The sequence below is a fragment of the Colias eurytheme genome, chromosome 13 (assembly GCF_061535395.1).
Source record: "Colias eurytheme isolate Ceu_HAF_F1 chromosome 13, ilColEury1 Martin Lab GWU primary, whole genome shotgun sequence".
Taxonomy (NCBI): Eukaryota; Metazoa; Arthropoda; class Insecta; order Lepidoptera; family Pieridae; genus Colias; species Colias eurytheme.
The window spans coordinates 11,547,469-11,567,610 of record NC_142992.1 but is presented as its reverse complement, the minus strand read 5'-3'; the positions used below and the strand labels follow the sequence as shown (position 1 = coordinate 11,567,610).

At 34.7% G+C, this 20,142-nt stretch overlaps 1 protein-coding gene across 2 annotated transcripts; it reads left to right on the top strand.

Moving 5' to 3' along the window:
• Positions 1-11,278: 11,278 nt before the first annotated feature.
• Positions 11,279-14,279, top strand: LOC149903712 (esterase FE4-like). 2 transcript variants are annotated; one of them, XM_090108661.1, is made up of 4 exons: positions 11,279-11,391; positions 11,634-11,761; positions 12,575-13,842; positions 14,033-14,279. In XM_090108661.1, exons 2-4 carry the CDS (start codon positions 11,717-11,719, stop codon positions 14,229-14,231), a joined length of 1,512 nt encoding a protein of 503 aa, XP_089964787.1. In that variant the 5' UTR covers positions 11,279-11,391; positions 11,634-11,716; the 3' UTR covers positions 14,232-14,279. The 2 variants fall into 2 exon arrangements, with proteins under 2 accessions (XP_089964787.1, XP_089964786.1); XM_090108660.1 differs by having other exon boundaries at positions 11,279-11,761.
• The last annotated feature ends 5,863 nt before the right edge of the window (positions 14,280-20,142 follow it).

The following is a 20,142-nucleotide window of genomic DNA, read 5'->3' as shown; positions in this document are numbered from 1 at the left end:
AAAAATTATATAATTTAATTTAACTTGTTAAGTATATTATAATATGTGTCGTCATTTTCAACATCGTACATTTTTGTTATAAAATATTAAATAACCTAACACGACTAGCCTGCTAAGGCTTAAAAATAATTAAAAGTAATACGATCCCGTGTCCTCTTAATTAATTCGACATAGTTGCGTAAAACAAGATAAACGCGAGTAATAGGTGGTAATAGTTATGTACTGGTAGTTAATTCCAGTTAGCGAGCTACTTTCCGGTGCAGTTGTTTACGAGCGGCGCCGGAGTCGCACACAATGCCTAATTACTCGCCTGTAATTACTCCTGCTAGTCTCTACAACGTCCCTTGCAATACCCGTCGAATAAATATAAATAACGTTATATTGTTGTGAAGTTTTTATATTGAAATGGATGTCTTCTATATGCGTAAAAGTTTTAAAACAGTAGAGTCGAAAGGTACGTAAAAAATAGAGATGTTCGAAGCTCCTCTTAGATTGTATTTTATAATACACTGGCAATAAACTATTTTTTTTAAGTTCAAGTGCGTAATAAAAGCAACTTTTCCTTTATAAATAAAAGCTTTTACCAGAGTTAAAAAGTCATTTCTTTTCCTATTGATTTATCATTTTTCATCAGGTTTCAAATCACATTATACATATTATAGCTCAGGCAATCATGACCACATTCTATAGATTTTCCCCAAATTAGATGTTATTTACAACAAAATAATCAATGCGTAATCTAAACTATTTCAACAACAAGATTGTCGTTTATCAGACTACAATTTAAACATCAAGCATCAGTGATTTTGACGATGAAATCGGTGTTCAAATTACTTTCCATAATGAACATGAACTTCAGATTGTCACGAACACAGCGATAGGAAAGTCGTGGGCGAAAGTCATTAATAAAACAATTACCGGGAGTAAATACAACAACAAATTAGCGAGCTCATTACTGCCGCGCCTTGCCGAGTTGCCGAGCAATCTAGCAGCCAATAATAGCGCCTGCCGGAAATAAATAGCAATAATTTACATGCAACGTCGACCGCGCCGAGTTAACTGTTTGCTCACCGACCTGTGCCTGATTTAAATTCATTCGGATACACTTACTAAGTACACAATTACTACTAATTACAATTTGAAAGCATTATAGATTAGCAATTAATCATACAGAGCAAGATAATATTGTTTACTGAATATGTGCTGTTACACCTTATGTCCAAATATTTATCTTGATATTTTTTATGAAATAAAAGCTACAATCCGACCACTTTTATCCCCATACAATAAATCCTGTTAGCAAATTCCAGCCGCTTCCGGCCGAATTTCATTGAGCCAGCTTTAAATTTTTTTGCCATTTATCAAAAGTTATGCATAACAATTAATTAATGTTTCTTTTGAAGGCAAAATAACAATTACTAAGCGCCAAAGTTATCTTCTAATATAATGAAATGAATGTAATTTTATTTCATAAGTACCTACTTTTGAGGAGCTTTCTCTCATATTAATTCTAAAAATATTATTAATACAAATATTTTGATGAACAGATTGTTTTTGTCTGTAAAAATTATTTTTATAGAGAAAGAGATTATAATATCTGGAATAGAATATGAACCTGATGATTAAAGTTAATTGTTTGCTGTTCTTTTTTTTAATAGTTACCCTGCACAGAATTAAAGGATTAAGGTCTCCGAACATAATATCTATCAATGAATTTAATTCAGTTCTCAATTGAAACGCTATCTTATCTTAGGAGCAATGAAACGTAATTTATCCGGAGACAGATACTTTATAGGTACTAGCCACGATTGTAGTGTTTAGACTTCAGTCTAGACGGGCCAGGGTTAAAGTTAGATATAGCGAGCCATTCTTATGCTCTAAGTTTGAATTTTTTTACAAGACTTTTTTTAAAAGGTTTTTGTATCTAAATCTAGAAAAACATTATTTATAATATGTACCTACTATGATTTCTTGGAAATAAGGTAAAAGAGAAGGCCCTTAGGAATCGTCTTGTTTCGAATCCATTTCACATGTTGTCTCAATATTTTTTTTTGTATAATCTGTACAGTGTACTAGGTATATTATAATGGGTATTTTATCCGGAACTACAGTTTCTAATCAAATCAAATTCACTCACAATTTTAATATAAACCGGGTTTAAATATTTAATAAAACATTGAAGTAAAACAACACGGAGCGCAATTACCTAATTAAAATGTAATAAGTTCCATCCGCGGGACTCGGGAGGCCAGCTGGATGTAATTACCTTATCTATTATAAATAACATTGATAATTTCAGCTCTAAAGCTTCCTGAAATTTCAGCATTAGCATTTACTTTTTGACCTGTGAAAATTCTCCCAGATGCAGAAATTGAGTAGATTTAAATGGCCATAAAGTACAGAAAGGAGTGGTTTTGTGTTTGAATGATTAAAATACGTCTAAAATGTGGTTCATAATTTTAACCTTATGTCATGTTTAATAATAACACATTTTAATCTTAAGGCTTTATTAACATTGAACAATCGACTACACTTTAAAATAATTATTTATAATGAACCAGTGGTAAATAAAGCAGTAAATAAAGCAGGATCAATAACGAAGTACGAACGTCGGACACGATATCATACTTGCGTTATTTGTTCTCTTATACTAATAGTGGCTAAAACAATCGCGTCCTTTGTAAATATAAAAAATAATATCGTGTTGTCCTAAAAGCAATCGCGTCTCGTAGGAATAGTAGAGCTTTTGTCCAGAGCCCGAGGACACGATATTATATTACACGCGTGTCTAATATTATGAAGATGTATCGCGACAAAAACAAAGGAATCGGGTCAATCGGACCCTTCGCGAGAAGAACAGCTGGGACCCACGTCTGGGCGTCCATATTAACAGTGACACATGCTCGCAAAACATTTCAAATTTACTTAGTCAAAAGATTTTCTTGCCAAGTGCCCTGGTGGGGTGTATTTTGGAAGATTTATTGATATTGACGTCTGTTGCAAAGAAAAGTTTATGGATTTCAGATCATGTATACACGGGAATTCCTAATTTTGATTATGATTATATTTATGACATTTTCTCTACGTTATTAAGATGTAATTTAGTATGGATCTGATTACCTATAAAATGCATTAGGTAAGGGATAATGGACAGGTTTGTAACTTCAATAATTCTTTAGAAATTAAGTCTTTAGAAATTTAGAATTAAATACTGAAACTTGATAAAAGCACGTCTAGTGTCTCATTAGGAATGTAAGAAGAGCACAAGTAAATTTATATCCTGTGGCCTCGTTTGTCTGGTTGTCTATTTTTTCTCTCTATTTAAATTAATGGAATACAAAATTACAAGAGCTAAGTAAATGCCACTAATTTGCATGCAGCAATCGCAAATGTGGAGCAAATTTTTAACATAAATGGGAATAAAACAAAGCACGTCTGCGAATGTGAGTTTCTGTAATGTGGTTATTTCAGAAATAATTTGCTTCTCATGTGTATCACATTGTGACGGGGCACGAAATGAATATTTTGATATTGTATACGTTTCGGCTTTACGTTTTTTTTTTTTTTTTTTTTTTTTTTTTTTTAAAAAGGCACCCGCCATCACAGGGTGTTCGCGCCACCTCTGGAATATTGTCCAGAGACGTTATTTTCATTTTTTTTTTTTTTTTTTATTTATTTACAATCACAATTTATATCCACATAATAAATTAAAAATAGAATTATTACAAAATAAAAATATTACAAATACAAAATTAAATATTAAAATACTGGTAAATAAAATAAATGCTACAACAATTGAAACTATCCCTAATATCACAGAATCACATCACACCCCATTATTTCGCTTATTGACTACTTCTACAATATATTTACAATATTTAAAGAAAGTATCCCTAAACTTATCCCCCAGGGCGGAAGGTAGATTCTCACCCGTCATCGCCATGCCTAATTTTTGTTCAATAGCATATCTATTGCTTGCAAAAATAGGGCACTCGAGTAACAGGTGAGGAACCGTCTCCTCTACTCCGGGCTGACATAGACACGACGGATTCTCCTTCAGCTTGAATCTGTTCAAGTAGAAGGCGAATCCGCCGTGACCAGTCAGTACTTGTGTGATGTGGTGTGTGATGTCTATTTTTCCGACTACTTTGTATGCAGCAGCAGCGCTTGGGAAAAAGAGCTTCGTGACTCCGGCCGTTCCTCCTACTTCGTATCTCCTATCCCATTCGCCAATCGTATCCTGTCTCAAGATACGCTTGACGAATGAAACAGGACACAGATCGTAATCCGGTTTCCTCCAACGGCTTTACGTTGGAGTGTTACCATAATCTCACATTACGGGAGATGAGCGATTTGGAATTTGTAATTATGTTTTGAACAATGTTATACGTGGTACATAATGTTTAATGAGTATTCAGCATATATTTATAAATATTTATAATTTGAACTTCGGATTATGCTTTTGCGTTGACATAAGCCGGTTTAGTGGTTTAGACAAAAAATAACAAGATATTTAAAATACATACCTAACTGTGCGTTTTTTTTTACTTTTAATTTATTATTGTGACAAGAATGAATTAAATAAATAATGCTTCCTTGTAAATTGTTAATCTCATACGGTCTACAAATCACACTTAGGTAATTCAGGCGGAAGACACATGAAAATGTTTCATAGATTCTGGATCTTTCGTGACGCGATTCAGCTTGTTGAGATTAGCATATGTTATTAACTGTAAAGTTACGCAATTTGTTTTGTTATATCTCGCGAGCTCTGAATATAATATATTTGAGAACAAAGACAGTACAACATACAAATTACCCTTTATCGAGTATCGGTTGTTTCAATATCTACATTCTGTGATTTATTGTATTCAATTCGATCATATCAGGAATGTGATACATATTAGGTATACGTATGAAATATACTTGTTGGGTGTATGTAGCTTTCATAAAATTATAATTTTCGAGTCACATAGAGCTATTTTATTTATCACCACTATCGCTAATCCATATTATAGGTAATTTCAGTTATTTGATAGTAATCATAACACGAATGGTATCTACTAATATTGAACTTATCTAACACACTTAAAACAATAAAACAAATTATTTATTATAAACCTATACTATATTGAAATGTGTACATCACTGTAGTTAGTAACTGCTTCAAAACACTTGTAGTTTGTCTGTATCAACGATTTACAAACAATAAACTATCCGTAGGATTAAATTAAAAGCATCGTAATTACATGGTTTATAGCAAATGAGACAATTAAGCAGGTATGTGAGGAATCAAGGGGCTCAATAAAAGTGTAGTGTTTTAGATCACAGATACACGTGCGGGAATAAAACATGTAGCTATAAAGTTTTACGAGACGGCGCGATTTAGCTGCCTACACTCTACACTCTACAGTTGGGTAGAGCAGGGTTTAGTAAACAGTGATCATCTTGTCACAATAAAAATGTACTAATACATGTTTGGAGGTACGTACGGATAACTTGAAGATTGAACGCAGTTTCTTTATTTAGATTTTTAAATCAGGATAATATCTACTGACTTTTAAAATTTTAAAGGCATTTGAGTGATTTATTGAAAACGAAACTTACATCAGTTAAAGACAAAAGTGTGGTTGTAGTACAATAATTATTACAAATAAACGTACGAATGTCGAGTATACAATTAAATTCCCATATCAAGAAACGCGAAGAAACTTTAGCAATAAATGGACCGCATCGAGATAAAACAGATTGACGTAAAATTTAATTCGAACTTTCGAGAATTCGCAAACAATTCCATATTACAATCTTTGCCGCGCACATTAGTAGCAGCCTGCGCGATATTATAACAACTTTCATGTTCATCGCTGGCTAGATATTAAAAAAAAGACGGGTTGCACTCCGGGAGTGCCGGCAGAAGTGAAAACTTGATTATTAACGTTCAGCATGTTTGATAGTTAATAGTAGATAGTGGAATGGTATCCGTCTTACGCATGGAATATAAGGTCTAAAAAAAAACATCCGTCTTACGCTTTTTCGATCAGACCACGTGTCCTGACGCGAGTTTAAGATTTTATACCCAACGCCGCTAAAGAAGTTTTCACTTCAAAAATTGTTTAACAAGTTTTGTTACTAGTACATGGCAAGCAATGTATGAGTAATGGTGATGTGTAGTAGTGTCGCACGGTGAGTTGGTGCGGGGCTCGGTAAGCCGGCTGTAGCGCTGATCCCGCCGCGCGGAGAGCTCACACGCGGCGCGACTTATCCGGGAACCAAGCACTAATTGATTTTAACCGACTTTCAAAATGTTACCAGGTGTACATTATACAATTATAAAATATTTTAGTTCCGTACTTACCTGATAAGAAAATCAGAAAATTATTATAAAAGCATATAAAAGGTACCTAATATTTTTACGTAAGTTGTATATTGATATGAAAATATAACCAATTAACCAGACATGTAATGCCTTGTGTAAATTGAAATATCTGTTAAATTTATTCAATTCATCGAACACACAATATAACTCGCTAACAATAATTGAAACATTTTTAAAATTATTTAGTTATTACAATTAATTATTTACACCCTAGCGCACTGTATTTAATGCAAATTAATATTTCCTCGTTTATTCAATTTTATGAGGCAGTTCTTTATAATAACGGTGATAAGTCTGTGGATAACTTTTCTAGGCCCAAAGGCCATCAAGATGGGCATAAATATTTTCGCGTTTTCTTACATAATTAATTCATATACTAGGCCGTAGGCGTATACAATTTTTTATGAAGACATGATTTTATACTTAAAATAATTTTAACATGTAAAATATTATAATATAATACTTCATTTCATCACACCTGATTATAACGTGCTTTATGCCTGCCTGTCAATGCAAACTTTTATTTTATTCAAGAAAAATTAAAATTCAATCAATTTTCAGTCAACTTGCAAATAAAACTCAAGGCTTACAAAAATGAATTCCCTTCGCGATTTTTTCATTGACAATAAGTACCATCCATCAATTAATAATTGCCAGCAATGAAAACAAACGCGCCGTATCGAGATTCGAGACAAGCAAGTTATTGTAGCTGTCACCTTTCCCGCGTCCCCCGGCCCCCGCCGCCCCGCGCCCGCACCTCGCAGGTAATCGAGTTTTCAATTTGGCGGGAAATAAAGAGCCATCGAGCGGATGGAACGATAACAGAGAGGTGACATGCCGACTGTACACACAGAATACCCGAAATATCATGATACTGTGATGATACTCTTCTATTTTTATTTTGCGCTTTGATTTCAACTTTCTGTCAGTTTTTGTTTCCTCTCTTGTGCATTGAGATATACATAATATGGAGACGACACCGCCTACATCACTTATGTTCCGCTCAACATACGCCATTTTTTTTAATGGTTTTAAAGTGAAACGCATCAAATATGCCTTCGTGTGTGTTACGATATTGCAGAAATAATACAAATAATACGGAAAAGTGCAAAGGAATAACTTTCATCGGTAAGTACCTAACTAGATAATAATTTTTAAAACTTAGTTAGAGCAAAAAAATGACGCACAGATTTTGTTCGTGGTGTCTCCTCCATACGTAGTAATATTATCTCAATGCTCTTGTGCAGTGTTTTCAAGTATAATTTTGTTATCAATTATGATCATGTCTTGTGGTGATTTCAATTGCGGTTATCAAATATCTTTGATAGGTACTTTGAAAATAATATGGCGAAATTTAGGCGGTTATAATAGCTTGTATTCTTTATTTGTGTGGTTTTTTTATCTTTTTTAAAAAGTCGAGCTTTAAGGCTGATGGGTAGGTATATAAAGTTAACGATCGTATTCGTATACGTGACTTCTGCAGATTGTACCCGGTAGTGTATCTCTCAATATCAAAGTCTAATCACTACAGCGTGTAGGTGGAGGCGGGAATCGGGATGCACACTGCACACACGTCTGTACTTCTAGCACAGATTACTATAAGTCACCTATGCACATCCTATGCAAGTTGAACTGACGACTAACGAAGTAACGACTAACTGCTGACAGTAAGCTGAGAGCTGAGCGCAGCAAATAGGATATGCTAATGATCTCTGCGTACAGCGTAACACGTTTTGAGGTAATGAGCGGATTAGGTACTGTCCTAACGAACAACTCACAACTCAAAAGCTTTCCCGCGGATTTAATTAACGTGTTTTTTGTAATTACAACTGTTCCAAAATTTTCAATTTTTCAAAATATCGTGTACCTACCTATCCTATGTGATAATATATCGTTTTACCCATTGAATGAGTCCCTCCAAGGGGGGTCTAGAGTGAGATACTGACACAAAATTTCGAGTCATTTGTAACAGGATGGCGGTTCTACAGGGGTCTTAGTACGCAATGACCAAAAGAAAAACGATGGTGTGAACGCTGGTACCGGCGGCTTAGTAGCGTGGGCGTTAGTCGAACTCGTTGGAAAAATAGCGAAGTCAAACGATTTGTAACACAAAAATTTTAGAATTTACCGATAGCCCATAAAAAAGAAGCAGGCGGTAGTGTCATGCCATACTTTTCCGGTGTGACTTACAGCCCGCCATACCGACGCGAATGTGTTGATTTAAAAAAAAACAATTCAACCATTTGTACCAGGCTAACTTTTGCACAGGTAACCATCGTCGTGCAGCCATTTACGAAAATCGCCATGCCATACTTTTCGGACGATTCCAAATGGTCGCCATACCGCCGAAAATCTGCAATTTTTTTTTTTCGCCGAACCATTTGTAACACCCTAAATTTTTTTTTCAACAACTCCTGAATGATTATAAATAGAAGTTTGATAATGCCATACCTGTGGGAGGTGGCGAATGTGTATAAGATTTTTTTTTATTGTATGATTTTATTCGTATTTTGAACGATTTGTAACAGTATGGCATTAATCTTTCCTATAAGTTTGAGGTTCAACAAATATAAATACAAAATTTCAAAGATCTAGGTGGTAGAAATCTTCACTTCTATAAATTAATAATAAATTTATTTATGAAGTATGGCAGCACTTTTTCCCCCTACTAGAAGTATGGCAAATATAATAATGGTCACATTTTATCAAATACTCTCCAAAAATCCAAATGCAATACTGGTACAAAAAGTTTGGCGAAAAAAAAAATGTTTGCAGATTTTCGGCGGTATGGCGACCATTTGGAATCGTCCGAAAAGTATGGTATGGTGATTTTCGTAAATGGCTACACGACGATGGTTACCTGTGCAAAAGTTAGCCTGGTACAAATGGTTGAATTGTTTTTTTTTAAATCAACACATTTGCGTCGGTATGGCGGGCTGTAAGTCACACCGGAAAAGTATGGCATGACACTACCGCCTACTCCTTTTTTATGGGCTATCGGTAAATTCTAAAATTTTTGTGTTACAAATCCTTTGACTTTCGCTATTTTTACGACGAGTTCGACTAACGCCCACGCGACTAAGCCGCCGGTGCCATTGTTCACACCATCGTTTTTCTTTTTGTCATTGCGTACTAAGACCCCTGTAGAACCGCCATCCTGTTACAAATGACTCGAGATTTTGTGTCAGTATCTCCCGGTCTATAACGTAAGATGTTTCTTCGGAAACATGTCAAGAGTCCCTAGGTAATAAAGCTGCATTTTTTACTGCGTGTAACTCAGAAACGGTAGGATATAAGAAAAAATAATTTAGGTACAACTTGTAGATAATTTTATGGCCTTTCAACTTTTTCTTGAAAGTTTTTCTCTAACATGTACCGTTTTTGAGATTTAAGCGAAAAATGTAAAAATGTACCCATTACCCCCCCTCCCACCACTCCGGAGCTCCTCCTAGTGTCCCGGAGTTTTAGTATGTTTATTACCTAGGGACTCTTGACATGTTTCCGAAGAAACATCTTACGTTACTAACTCACGCACTCTAGAACTTTTTATTTGGGAATAAATAATAAAACGAGCGACTGAAAATAAAGTGAGCGACTGATTATGAGATACTGATTTAATAACTTGAGCGCTTCAAATTCATACAATTTGAGTAATCTATACTAATATTATAAAGCTGAAGAGTTTGTTTGTTTGTTTGAACGCGCTAATCTCGGGAACTACTGGTCCGATTTGAAAAATTCTTTCGGTGTTAGATAGCCCATTTATCGAGGAAGGTTATAGGCTATATATTATCACGCTACGACCAACAGGGGTGGAGCCACGGGGGTGAAACCACACGGAGCAGCTAGTGGACAAATTAACTAAACAAGCAACGAATATTAGTTGATAATAAAATACAGATTGAGCGTACTAAAGGAGGATTGTGATTAATCCATTTGATATATTATTAGAATTCTAACTGTGTGATTACATTACTATATGAGCGACTAAATTACTAGTTGAGCGAATAGATTACTAAGTGAGCGACTAAATTAGGCTCATCTAGAGCGACTAAATTAGGCTCATCTAGAGCGACTAAAAACACTAGAATAAATTGTTCAAATAGTTATTTGATAAAGTTTTCAAAAACAAATTGAACTTATAGTACCTACTCTGTCCATTATAGTATTTTTCAAAGTGATTTTTCTATTCGAAATACCTCGATTAAGATAAAATACCACTCAGTATAAATAAATCATATGCCAAATAATGAATATAATACAAGACGTAATTTTGTCACTCAAACAATTAATATTAGGTCGCTCAAATATTATGAAGCTGCTCATTTTGTATTTTATGTAACGCAAATTAATGTTTGTTAGTTGCTGATCTATTAATTTTTCATCGCTCGCAGTCAGTCGCTCACTTAGTAATTCTGTTACCACAATTAATTATTTTTGATAACTAAAACTTTAATTTACAGTCACTCGTTTAAATACTACCCCTTTTTATTCAATGGACTATTATTCGCATATCTAACACTCCACTCAGCCGTACAAACTTAATACTTATAATAGTACCATATTATTAATGAATAAAAATTTAAAATACTAGGTATTCAAATATTAATAAATAAAATACGCTCTAACATGAAAATATATAATGTACATAGTGAACATACCTATACTTACCTAAATTCAATTGAATACATAAAGCAGATAATATTAAAATTAATTTAGGTTATTTAGGTATTGCAATTCTTATGTGACAATAGTCAATATTTGTTCACAATCTTATCATTACAGGTTTATTATCACACCATCTACTTACTTTCTTATCGTCGCTTATGATTAATTGACAAGTTCACTGTTTATGTTGTATCGAAGGTCGATCGTTCGTCAATCGTCAGTCGTCACGGATCAGTGGCCGGCCGCCGCGCTGACGCATAACATGTAATGTGGTTTTACTGCGCCTATAATAACTTATAATCACAAAAAAACCGCTCAAGAATGTACGCAGTACATAAATAAACCCCGTAAGAACTTTGTTAACATGTATTTTACCAGTGTTACGAGACATTTCGTAATAATTTAAGTGTGAAAATCAATAAAAAGTGCAAATCAGTGACCAACAATAACATAACCTAAAAACGTAACCTTGTCTATTCCGCTGAATCATTTTAAGTTCGTGTTTAATGCAATAATTATTTAAATAAATCTTTAAAAATGAAGTACAGGAAGAAACTAGTGTTGTTTTCTTTGTTTTTGATGAATTTAGTGGATCAGCCGGCTCCTGAGGTGGATATTGAACAAGGGAAATTGGTCGGTAAGACTAGTGCAGATGGGTCGTTTTTCGAGTACATGGGCATTCCGTACGCGACGACCAATAGCAGCACGCGGTTCAAGGTCGGTTTCTAATGTCAACGTACTAACTAGATTGTCATTAGATGCTACATTAGAACAAAAATATTTAATTTTTCCTATCGATGTGTTCATTTTATGATTCTTTTTTCTATTTTATTTATAGAAGATTTTGTAATAATTTTAACGTCATTGCCAAAGTTACTTACCATATGAATAACATTATACATATATAGCTAGGTGTAATTAATAGGTACCTAACTACTATAAGTAGGTAATAATATTATGTATTATGTAATAATATTATTATGTAATAACAATTAACAGTTAACATAAAACATTAATGCATCATTACTTAACATTCTAAATATCTACCTATTTATGATTTATTAATTCAAATTCAGGTGGTAATAGTTAGTAAGCACAGATAACATTATACTGAAGGAAGAAAGGGATATTATTATTTATTATTAATGAATGAAGAGGTATTTATTACTATATCGATATCATTAAAATATAAGTATAAATTCTCTCGTTTTAAATTTTTATCTCCTTTATGATGATAACGATTATAACCTCTGCGTATATTAATACCACCGACACCGAAAAACTTAAAAAATAGAATGATAATATCAAAGAGCTTTGGCCATTCCTCATGTTATTTATAATTCACTAGCTATCCGCACGCGGCTCCGTGCACTTTATCGTGTAGCCAGTAGCACCGCTCCCCAAACTAATTTCCATATAATATATTTCATCCCTTTCAAGTTGTGTGTTCTTCACATCAGTATTCATGCAAACCAACGATTCCAGCATATACCTACATACCATATAAAATAAGACAAATTTATTTTACAGGCACCTGGTCCACCACCGACATGGAAAGGCGTATTCCAAGCCATCACCTCCGACATGTGTCCCCAAGTGAGCCTTCTTGGGAAGGTACTGGGCTCAGAAGACTGCCTGAAAGTGAACGTGTACGTACCCGCCCTCGCGAAGCGACCGCTGAAGGTCATGGTCTTCATTCACGGTGGCGCCTTCATCTTAGGCAGTGGTGGCAAATTTATCTATGCTCCACATTTCTTTATGAAAAAAGATGTCATTCTAGTCACTTTTAATTATAGACTTGGAGCCTTAGGCTTCATCTGCCTCGGTACTAAGGATGCACCGGGGAACGCCGGTTTAAAAGATCAAATAGCTGCGCTCAAATGGGTAAAAAGAAACATCGCTGCCTTCGGCGGAGATCCCAACGATATAACTCTGTTCGGTGAAAGTGCCGGTGCCACCTCGTCATCGGTGCTGTTAGCCAGTCCTATCACTGAAGGATTATTCACAAAGGTTATTATGCAGAGTGGAAATTCTATATCAAATTGGGCGATTAATAGAAAACCGGTTTGGAAAGCTAGCCTAGTAGCGAAGAAGCTCGGATTTGACACGGAAGATCCTCATGAGTTGTACGAATTCTTCATGACAGCAGATTATAGAGATCTCGTGGCGGTTCCGCCCGGCACGCCCGATGAATTATTCTTTGACACGCAACTTTTACACCTGCCGTGTGTAGAAGAAGAAATACCTGGAGAAGAAGCGGTACTCACGGATCTACCTTACAATTTGCTATCACAGAAAGTTAAGAATATCCCTATTATCCATGGCACTAATTCAAAGGAGGGAATGTTTTTAACATCCAAAGACGACGGAACTGTCGATAAGAGGAATGGAATGTATATTATAGCGAGTGACCTGCGCTTCTCGTCCGTGGAAGAGGGAATGGCCGTGTCGCGGAGGGCGCAGGAGTTCTACTTCGGTGACGAACCGATAAGTTTAAAGAAGATTGACAATGTGACAAATTTATATACACAGTTGTACTTCGAAGTGCCCGCGATCATGGAGACAGAGCTTCTTCTGAAAAGGACTACTTCTCAGGTCTACAATTACATTTTCAACTACTCCGGTAGCAGGAACTTCCTGAAGCAGCGATCTGGTCGCGGCGAGGAGCCCGGCGCCTGCCACGCTGATGACCTCTTCTATATGTTCGACTCTGTGCTAACTCCTTTTCCAATCAATGATAAAGATTGGCTTATGATTGACACTATGACTACTATGTGGACTAATTTTGCCAAATATGGGTAAGACTGTTTTACTGTAATTGTAACAAGTTTGTTATTGAAGATTTTATGTTCATCAGTTATCACAGTCTGTTTTAACAGTACTGACTCTAATTAAGTAGAGAGTAAAATGATATTCGTGTTTAACAGAACTTGATATTTTTATTACACCTCTGATAACTTCTTTTTAATACACATTTATTTTTTGCAGGGATCCGACACCAAATTCCCTAAAGCTACCTTACAAATGGCTGCCAAGTGAAAAAAATAATTTGAGATTTTTATACATTGACGATGACCTCAGAATGGGTCCCATGCCTCACCCAGAGGCTTATGCATTGTGGAAGGATATCTATACGAAATATCGCAAAACTAATGTGAAACAGCCTTCTATAGGTCCTATTACTTGATAAGTCAAACTGTGATGAGAGTTAACAAAAATAGTAGGTAATTGAGAAATAGACTGATCTTTAAATTTTCTATTTTTTATTTGGTTCTTAATTTCTTCATGAAATATCTTAAGCATATTGAAATTTAATTTCATTGGTATAGTAATTATTTTAATAAGTTTTATAGTTCAAATCAAACATAAATATTCGATAACTAAACAATTTATTAATCTACAATTTTTTGATAGAATGAAAATTACATAAGTACAATAACAATAAAAATTACAATCCCAAAACATGTACATATAAAAAATGTGAAAACAGTATTAGCAATAGTATTAGCTAAACCCTTAAAAGGATTCTTCATTAAATGTGAACACCATTTCGTATACTAAAACATCATAATAATATATATCATAATACATACCTAGCTATTAACATATTTTTTGTCACCGCACCGTAAATCAGCAGTTACGGAACCACAGAAGAAGCTTGTATCTAATCTGTGCTATAAGTTATATTACATGATACATCACTAAATTCATGTTTCACCTAAAGCACACACAATTAATCTGAAAAGCCCATTATTGATGAAATTGTATTCTTAAATAATAAATCAAATTATTACACAAAGCGGAGATGAAGTGAAGTACCTACAGGTATAGTTGCATCCGATTTCAGGCTCGTTTCTGCTTATAATACATACATATTTATAACCAAGCGCGGATCCAGGGGGGGGGGTCACGGGGTCATGACCCCCCCTGGGCTAGGTCCACGACCTAAGTGGACCACTAATTTAATATTAACTTTTTTAAATTAACAAATTAATACTGTTCAATATGATGTTTTTATTGAATTTTGAGACATAAAAGTAATATAGAACAATGAAATCAATTACAAACGGTAACGGAAGAGAAAATAACAAAAATTATTATAGAAAAAGTTTATTAGGGTCGACCTATGGTCGTAATTTAAGGACAAGGATTTTCGATTTAAAAAAAAATAATAAAAAAAGTGTAATGGTAAAGTTGTATATGTAATTAATTTTTTTTGTACAACTTTTGCTGTTACACTTTTCACACAAAACCTCAAATATCGAAATATCCCAGTTCGTGGATAAGACATAAAATAGCAAAATTTTTTTTTAACGAACAATACAAAATACAGTCAAATTACAACAAAAAATCGGTCAAGTGCGCGTCGGACTCACGCACCGAGGACTCCGAGCAAACATATTTTTTCATTATGTTGTATCTTACAATTTTGTTCAAAGGATTTTTTTCTTTATCTGTGCTTGTAAGTGCTTAAGTCGTTGCTTTTAACCAAATTTCAAGACTGTGTTCACGGGAAGTACCTTGTAGGTTTTGATTGATGATTCCCTTGCAAGTAGTTGCGAATTACAGAATATACGGCTCTAATTGCTTTTTCTTCAGATTGCGTTGACATAGAATTTGAATTAAATAACAGATTTAAGTTATTATAGACCTGAGTTCTGATGTGAATATCAATTAAATACATGTAGATGTTCATGAGTAAAGGGATTGTAAGTTTAAAATTATTTAAAAAATATATTTTTATTTAATTTAATTAAATAATTAGGGTTTTCGCAGTTATTACTACATCTGTGCTATAACACGATACTTTTTACTCAATTTCAAGACTGTGTTTACGGGACAGGGTGCTCCCTGCAGGTATTGATTTCCTTGCTAATGTCGAAATCCTACGGTCTACGGTCCCTTGATGCTGTGAAAAATTCAAACGTTTTAGCCAACGCAATCAAAAGATGCAGCTGTAATTGCTGAAATTTTTCGACACTCCCTAAGAAATCAAAACCTACAGGGTAGTTCCCGAGCACACAGAGTCATGAAATTTAGTACAATCAAATGTCTTACAACGCAGACTAGCTTACCGCCCGCGGCTTCGCCCGCTTTCTCTAAAACCTTATAAATTATATACTATTCCTCTTGAATCACTCTATCTTTAAAAAAACTGCATCGAAATTCGTTGCGTAGTTTTAAAGATTTAATCATACATAGGGACATAGGCACAGAGACAACGACTTTGTTTACTAATTGCGAAAAGCATGAATTTTCCTTAGATTATAATATAAAAAAATATAAAAAAAAAATTTTAACTTACAACCCTGTTACTCATGAACGCTGACATGTATTAACTTGATATTCATACCAAAAACTCAAGTCTAAAATACTTTTACGCTATAATAAAATCAAACTTCTATGTCAACGAATCAGAAGATACAGCCGTAAATGCCGAAAAATTTCGCAAATTTCGACATTCACAAAGGAAACAAAACTCAAAACCTACAGGGTACTTTCCGTAAACTCAGAATCTTGAAATTCGGTACAGATACAGGAATAATTGCAAAAAATATATATTTTTCAAGTTTGTCTGCCTGTGAAGACCCTTTTTCTCAGGAACACGTGGAGGTATCAATCTGAAATTCATGCCGAATACTCAAATCTACGGTTCCTTATAGCTGTGAAAAAATCAAACTTATAAGCCAACGCAATCAAAAGATACAGCCATTTATGCCGTAAATTATCGCAAATTTCGACATTATCGCAAGGGAATCAAAATCTATAGTTAGGTATTGTACTACTTCCTGTGAACACAGAGTTCTGAAATTTGGTTAAAAGCAATGAAAAATTGCTAAAACATACATTTCATGCTTATCAACATTCGCAAGTGTTGCCAGGAATCAAAACCTACAGGGTACTTCCCGTGAACACAGAATCTTGGTATTTAATCTTTATTTCAAAAAATCGCAGAAAGCATAAATTTAATATTAAAACATATAAAAATGTTTGTACGGAACTCTTGGTTCGCCAATCCGACTCGCACTTGACCATTTTTTTTTAAATCTACGTATCAATTAAATTACCAAAATATGTATAGCTTTTGAAAATTGACCACATCTATGTGACCCCCCCCTGGCACTGAAGCTGGATCCGCCCTTGTTTATAACTAGAGGCTCGTTAGGAGGAACACGACGTCGTTATTGCGAACAATTCAATTCAGCCAAATAAGCATTTCAAACATCTTCTATTTTATCAGGTTGTTTGCGAATAAATATATTTTCGGTGCTCAATAAATAGCCTATAAATAGACTGTTCTCTGATAACTAGAAAAATTTCATGGTTCTTATATTATTTTCAATGTATAAGTATATTTTGTACAAAGGACGGAAACTTCTGTACGAATGCTATTATACATACATAGTTACATACATAACTAATAATAATTAATATATTTATAAATATAGCAAATTGAGATTCCACTGGTTACTGAGAAGGAAAGTACCTAAACCTGTTTTGAAAGATGAATAAGGAAAACGTTAATGGTAAAATTATGTTAGGACAACTCAAAAGGGCTTCTAGAAGTCTCGAAAATGCTTCTACAAGATTCAATTAATATAATATGTATTAAGTTTGAGTTATTGTGTAGAATATATTTCACGTGTCTCAATAACAGCTGAGCTCGTCATTCAATAAATATTAAATATGGTAATCAATACATACCTACTATCTAAATGAAAAAGACGCTTTCCGCCGCTGTCTGATTTTGATGGTATTTTTATAGAGGGCCTAGTTCTTAAAGGAAGGCATTAGGCAATTTATTAAGTTTTCTATAAAGCGGGTGAAGCAGTAAGCGAAAAGCTAGTTCTAATATAACGGTTTAAAAATGGTTTTGTATCAATAAAAGTTTTCCATTAGCCACCATCCCGTACATGAAATGAGTAATAAAATGTTTATTGTCCTGGTTTTCCGAGATAAAGGTTAAAGTTATTATATTATTATAGTCTTATGTGTGCCAAATTTGAAATATACTTACGACGACCGAGTGAAGATAATAAAAATGTGGTAAGTACAATCTATTTTTAATTTATAATTAAAAATATAAACTAAATTTTATAACATCAAGTCGAAGTCATTAAATTTTATTTTGGTTTTAAAATAATAGCTAACGGAACCCTTCGTGCACCACAGCCTAGAACCTGCTTAACCGCCTAAACCTATTTAGGAATTGCTATAAATGTATGACATCAAAGAGATCATTTCAATGTTATGAATTCGCAAAGGTTCGGCGGTAAAAATGTACGTTCATTTTATGCTACATATTTTGCCAATATTCTCAACCAATATTATTATGTAGTGTCCAAATTTCATGCACGTTAATTCTCGTTAATTATGGTCCGGGATTAATATTACGAAATCTCTTTCATGTCAAACTTTGTTTTTTCAGGCGTTAATATAAAATTTTGAGACCAGGCGAGCGCTCAGAAAATAAATTCATTTTTCAATTTATCTGCGCATGTTGTAACATCACCACTGCTCGAACGGTGAAGGAAAACATCGTGAGGAAACCGACATGTCGAAGAATCAAAAAAGTTCGACGACATATTGTGTCATCCGCCAACCCGCACTTGGCCAGCGTGGTGGATTATGGCCTGTACCCTCATAGGAGGCCCGTGTCCCAGCAGTGGGAACGTATATGGGCTGATGATGATGATGATGAATGAATCATTCTCAGAATCAATTAATATTATTTTTTGATTTTATATAAAACAATAAATGAAGTCTTTGTGTCACAATATTTTAGTCAAGTTGTATAAAAGGATATTAGTGTATGTTAGTGAACTTAGCAGATCATTTTTAGCAGATCAAAAAAAATGTGAGTTCTTATCGCGTCCAGTTGAGTTCTACAGTTCCTGATACTTTTTAGAAATAGTTCTGGCGTTTTTACCTTAAAAAACGACATTTGAAAAAATGATCTGCCAACTTCCCGTAGCAGATCATTTTTAGCAGATCAAAAAAAAATGTCAGTTCTTATCGCGTGCAGTTGAGTTCTACAGTTCCTGATACTTTTTAGAAATAGTTCTGGCGTTTTAACCCTTAAAAAACGACATTTGAAAAAATGATCTGCCAACTTCCCGTAGTAGATAATTTTTAGCAGATCAAAAAAAATGTGAGTTCTTATCGCGTGCAGTTGAGTTCTACAGTTCCTGATACTTTTTAGAAATAGTTCTGGCGTTTTTACCTTAAAAAACGACATTTGAAAAAATTAATCTGCCAACTTCCCGTAGCAGATCATTTTTAGCAGATCAAAAAAAAATGTGAGTTCTTATCGCGAGCAGTTGAGTTCTACAGTTCCTGATACTTTTTAGAAATACTCGCGTAAAATGAAACACTAGAAAATTTATTTATGTCATATTTCATCACGCCGTAGCACCATGCCTTAGCAGCATGCCGTAGCATCATGCCGTAGCATCACGCCGTAGCATCACGCCGTAGTATCATGCCGTAGCATCATGCCGTAGCATCATGCCGTAGCTTCATGCCGTAGCATCATGCCGTAGCATCACGCCGTAGCATCACACCGTAGCATCATGCCGTAGCATCACGCCATAGCATCATGCCGTAGCATCACATCGTAGCATCACACCGTAGCATCACGCCGTAGCATCACGCCGTAGCATCAAAGCGTAGCATCACGCCGTAACACATGCCGTAGCATTACGCCGTAGCATCACGCCGTAGCATCACAGCGTAGCATCACGCCGTAGCATCACGTCGTAGCATCACGTCGTAGCATCACGTCGTAGCATTACGTCTTAGCATCTCGTTAAGCCGGGTCCAGGTCGGGTTTTTTCAAATGTCGTTTGTTAAGGTAAAAACGCCAGAACTATTTCTAAAAAGTATCAGGAACTGTAGAACTCAACTGCACGCGATAAGAAATCACATTTTTTTTTTGATCTGCTAAAAATGATCTGCTAAGTTCACTAACATTATTAGTGTAGCAAATGAAAGTGTATTGTATGGGTAAACCACGATGTAAGGTATTTTCCACGTTCGTTCTCGTGACAGCGCATCATTAATTAAAACCGCCATCTTGTCGCGTTAATTGCTTAGGA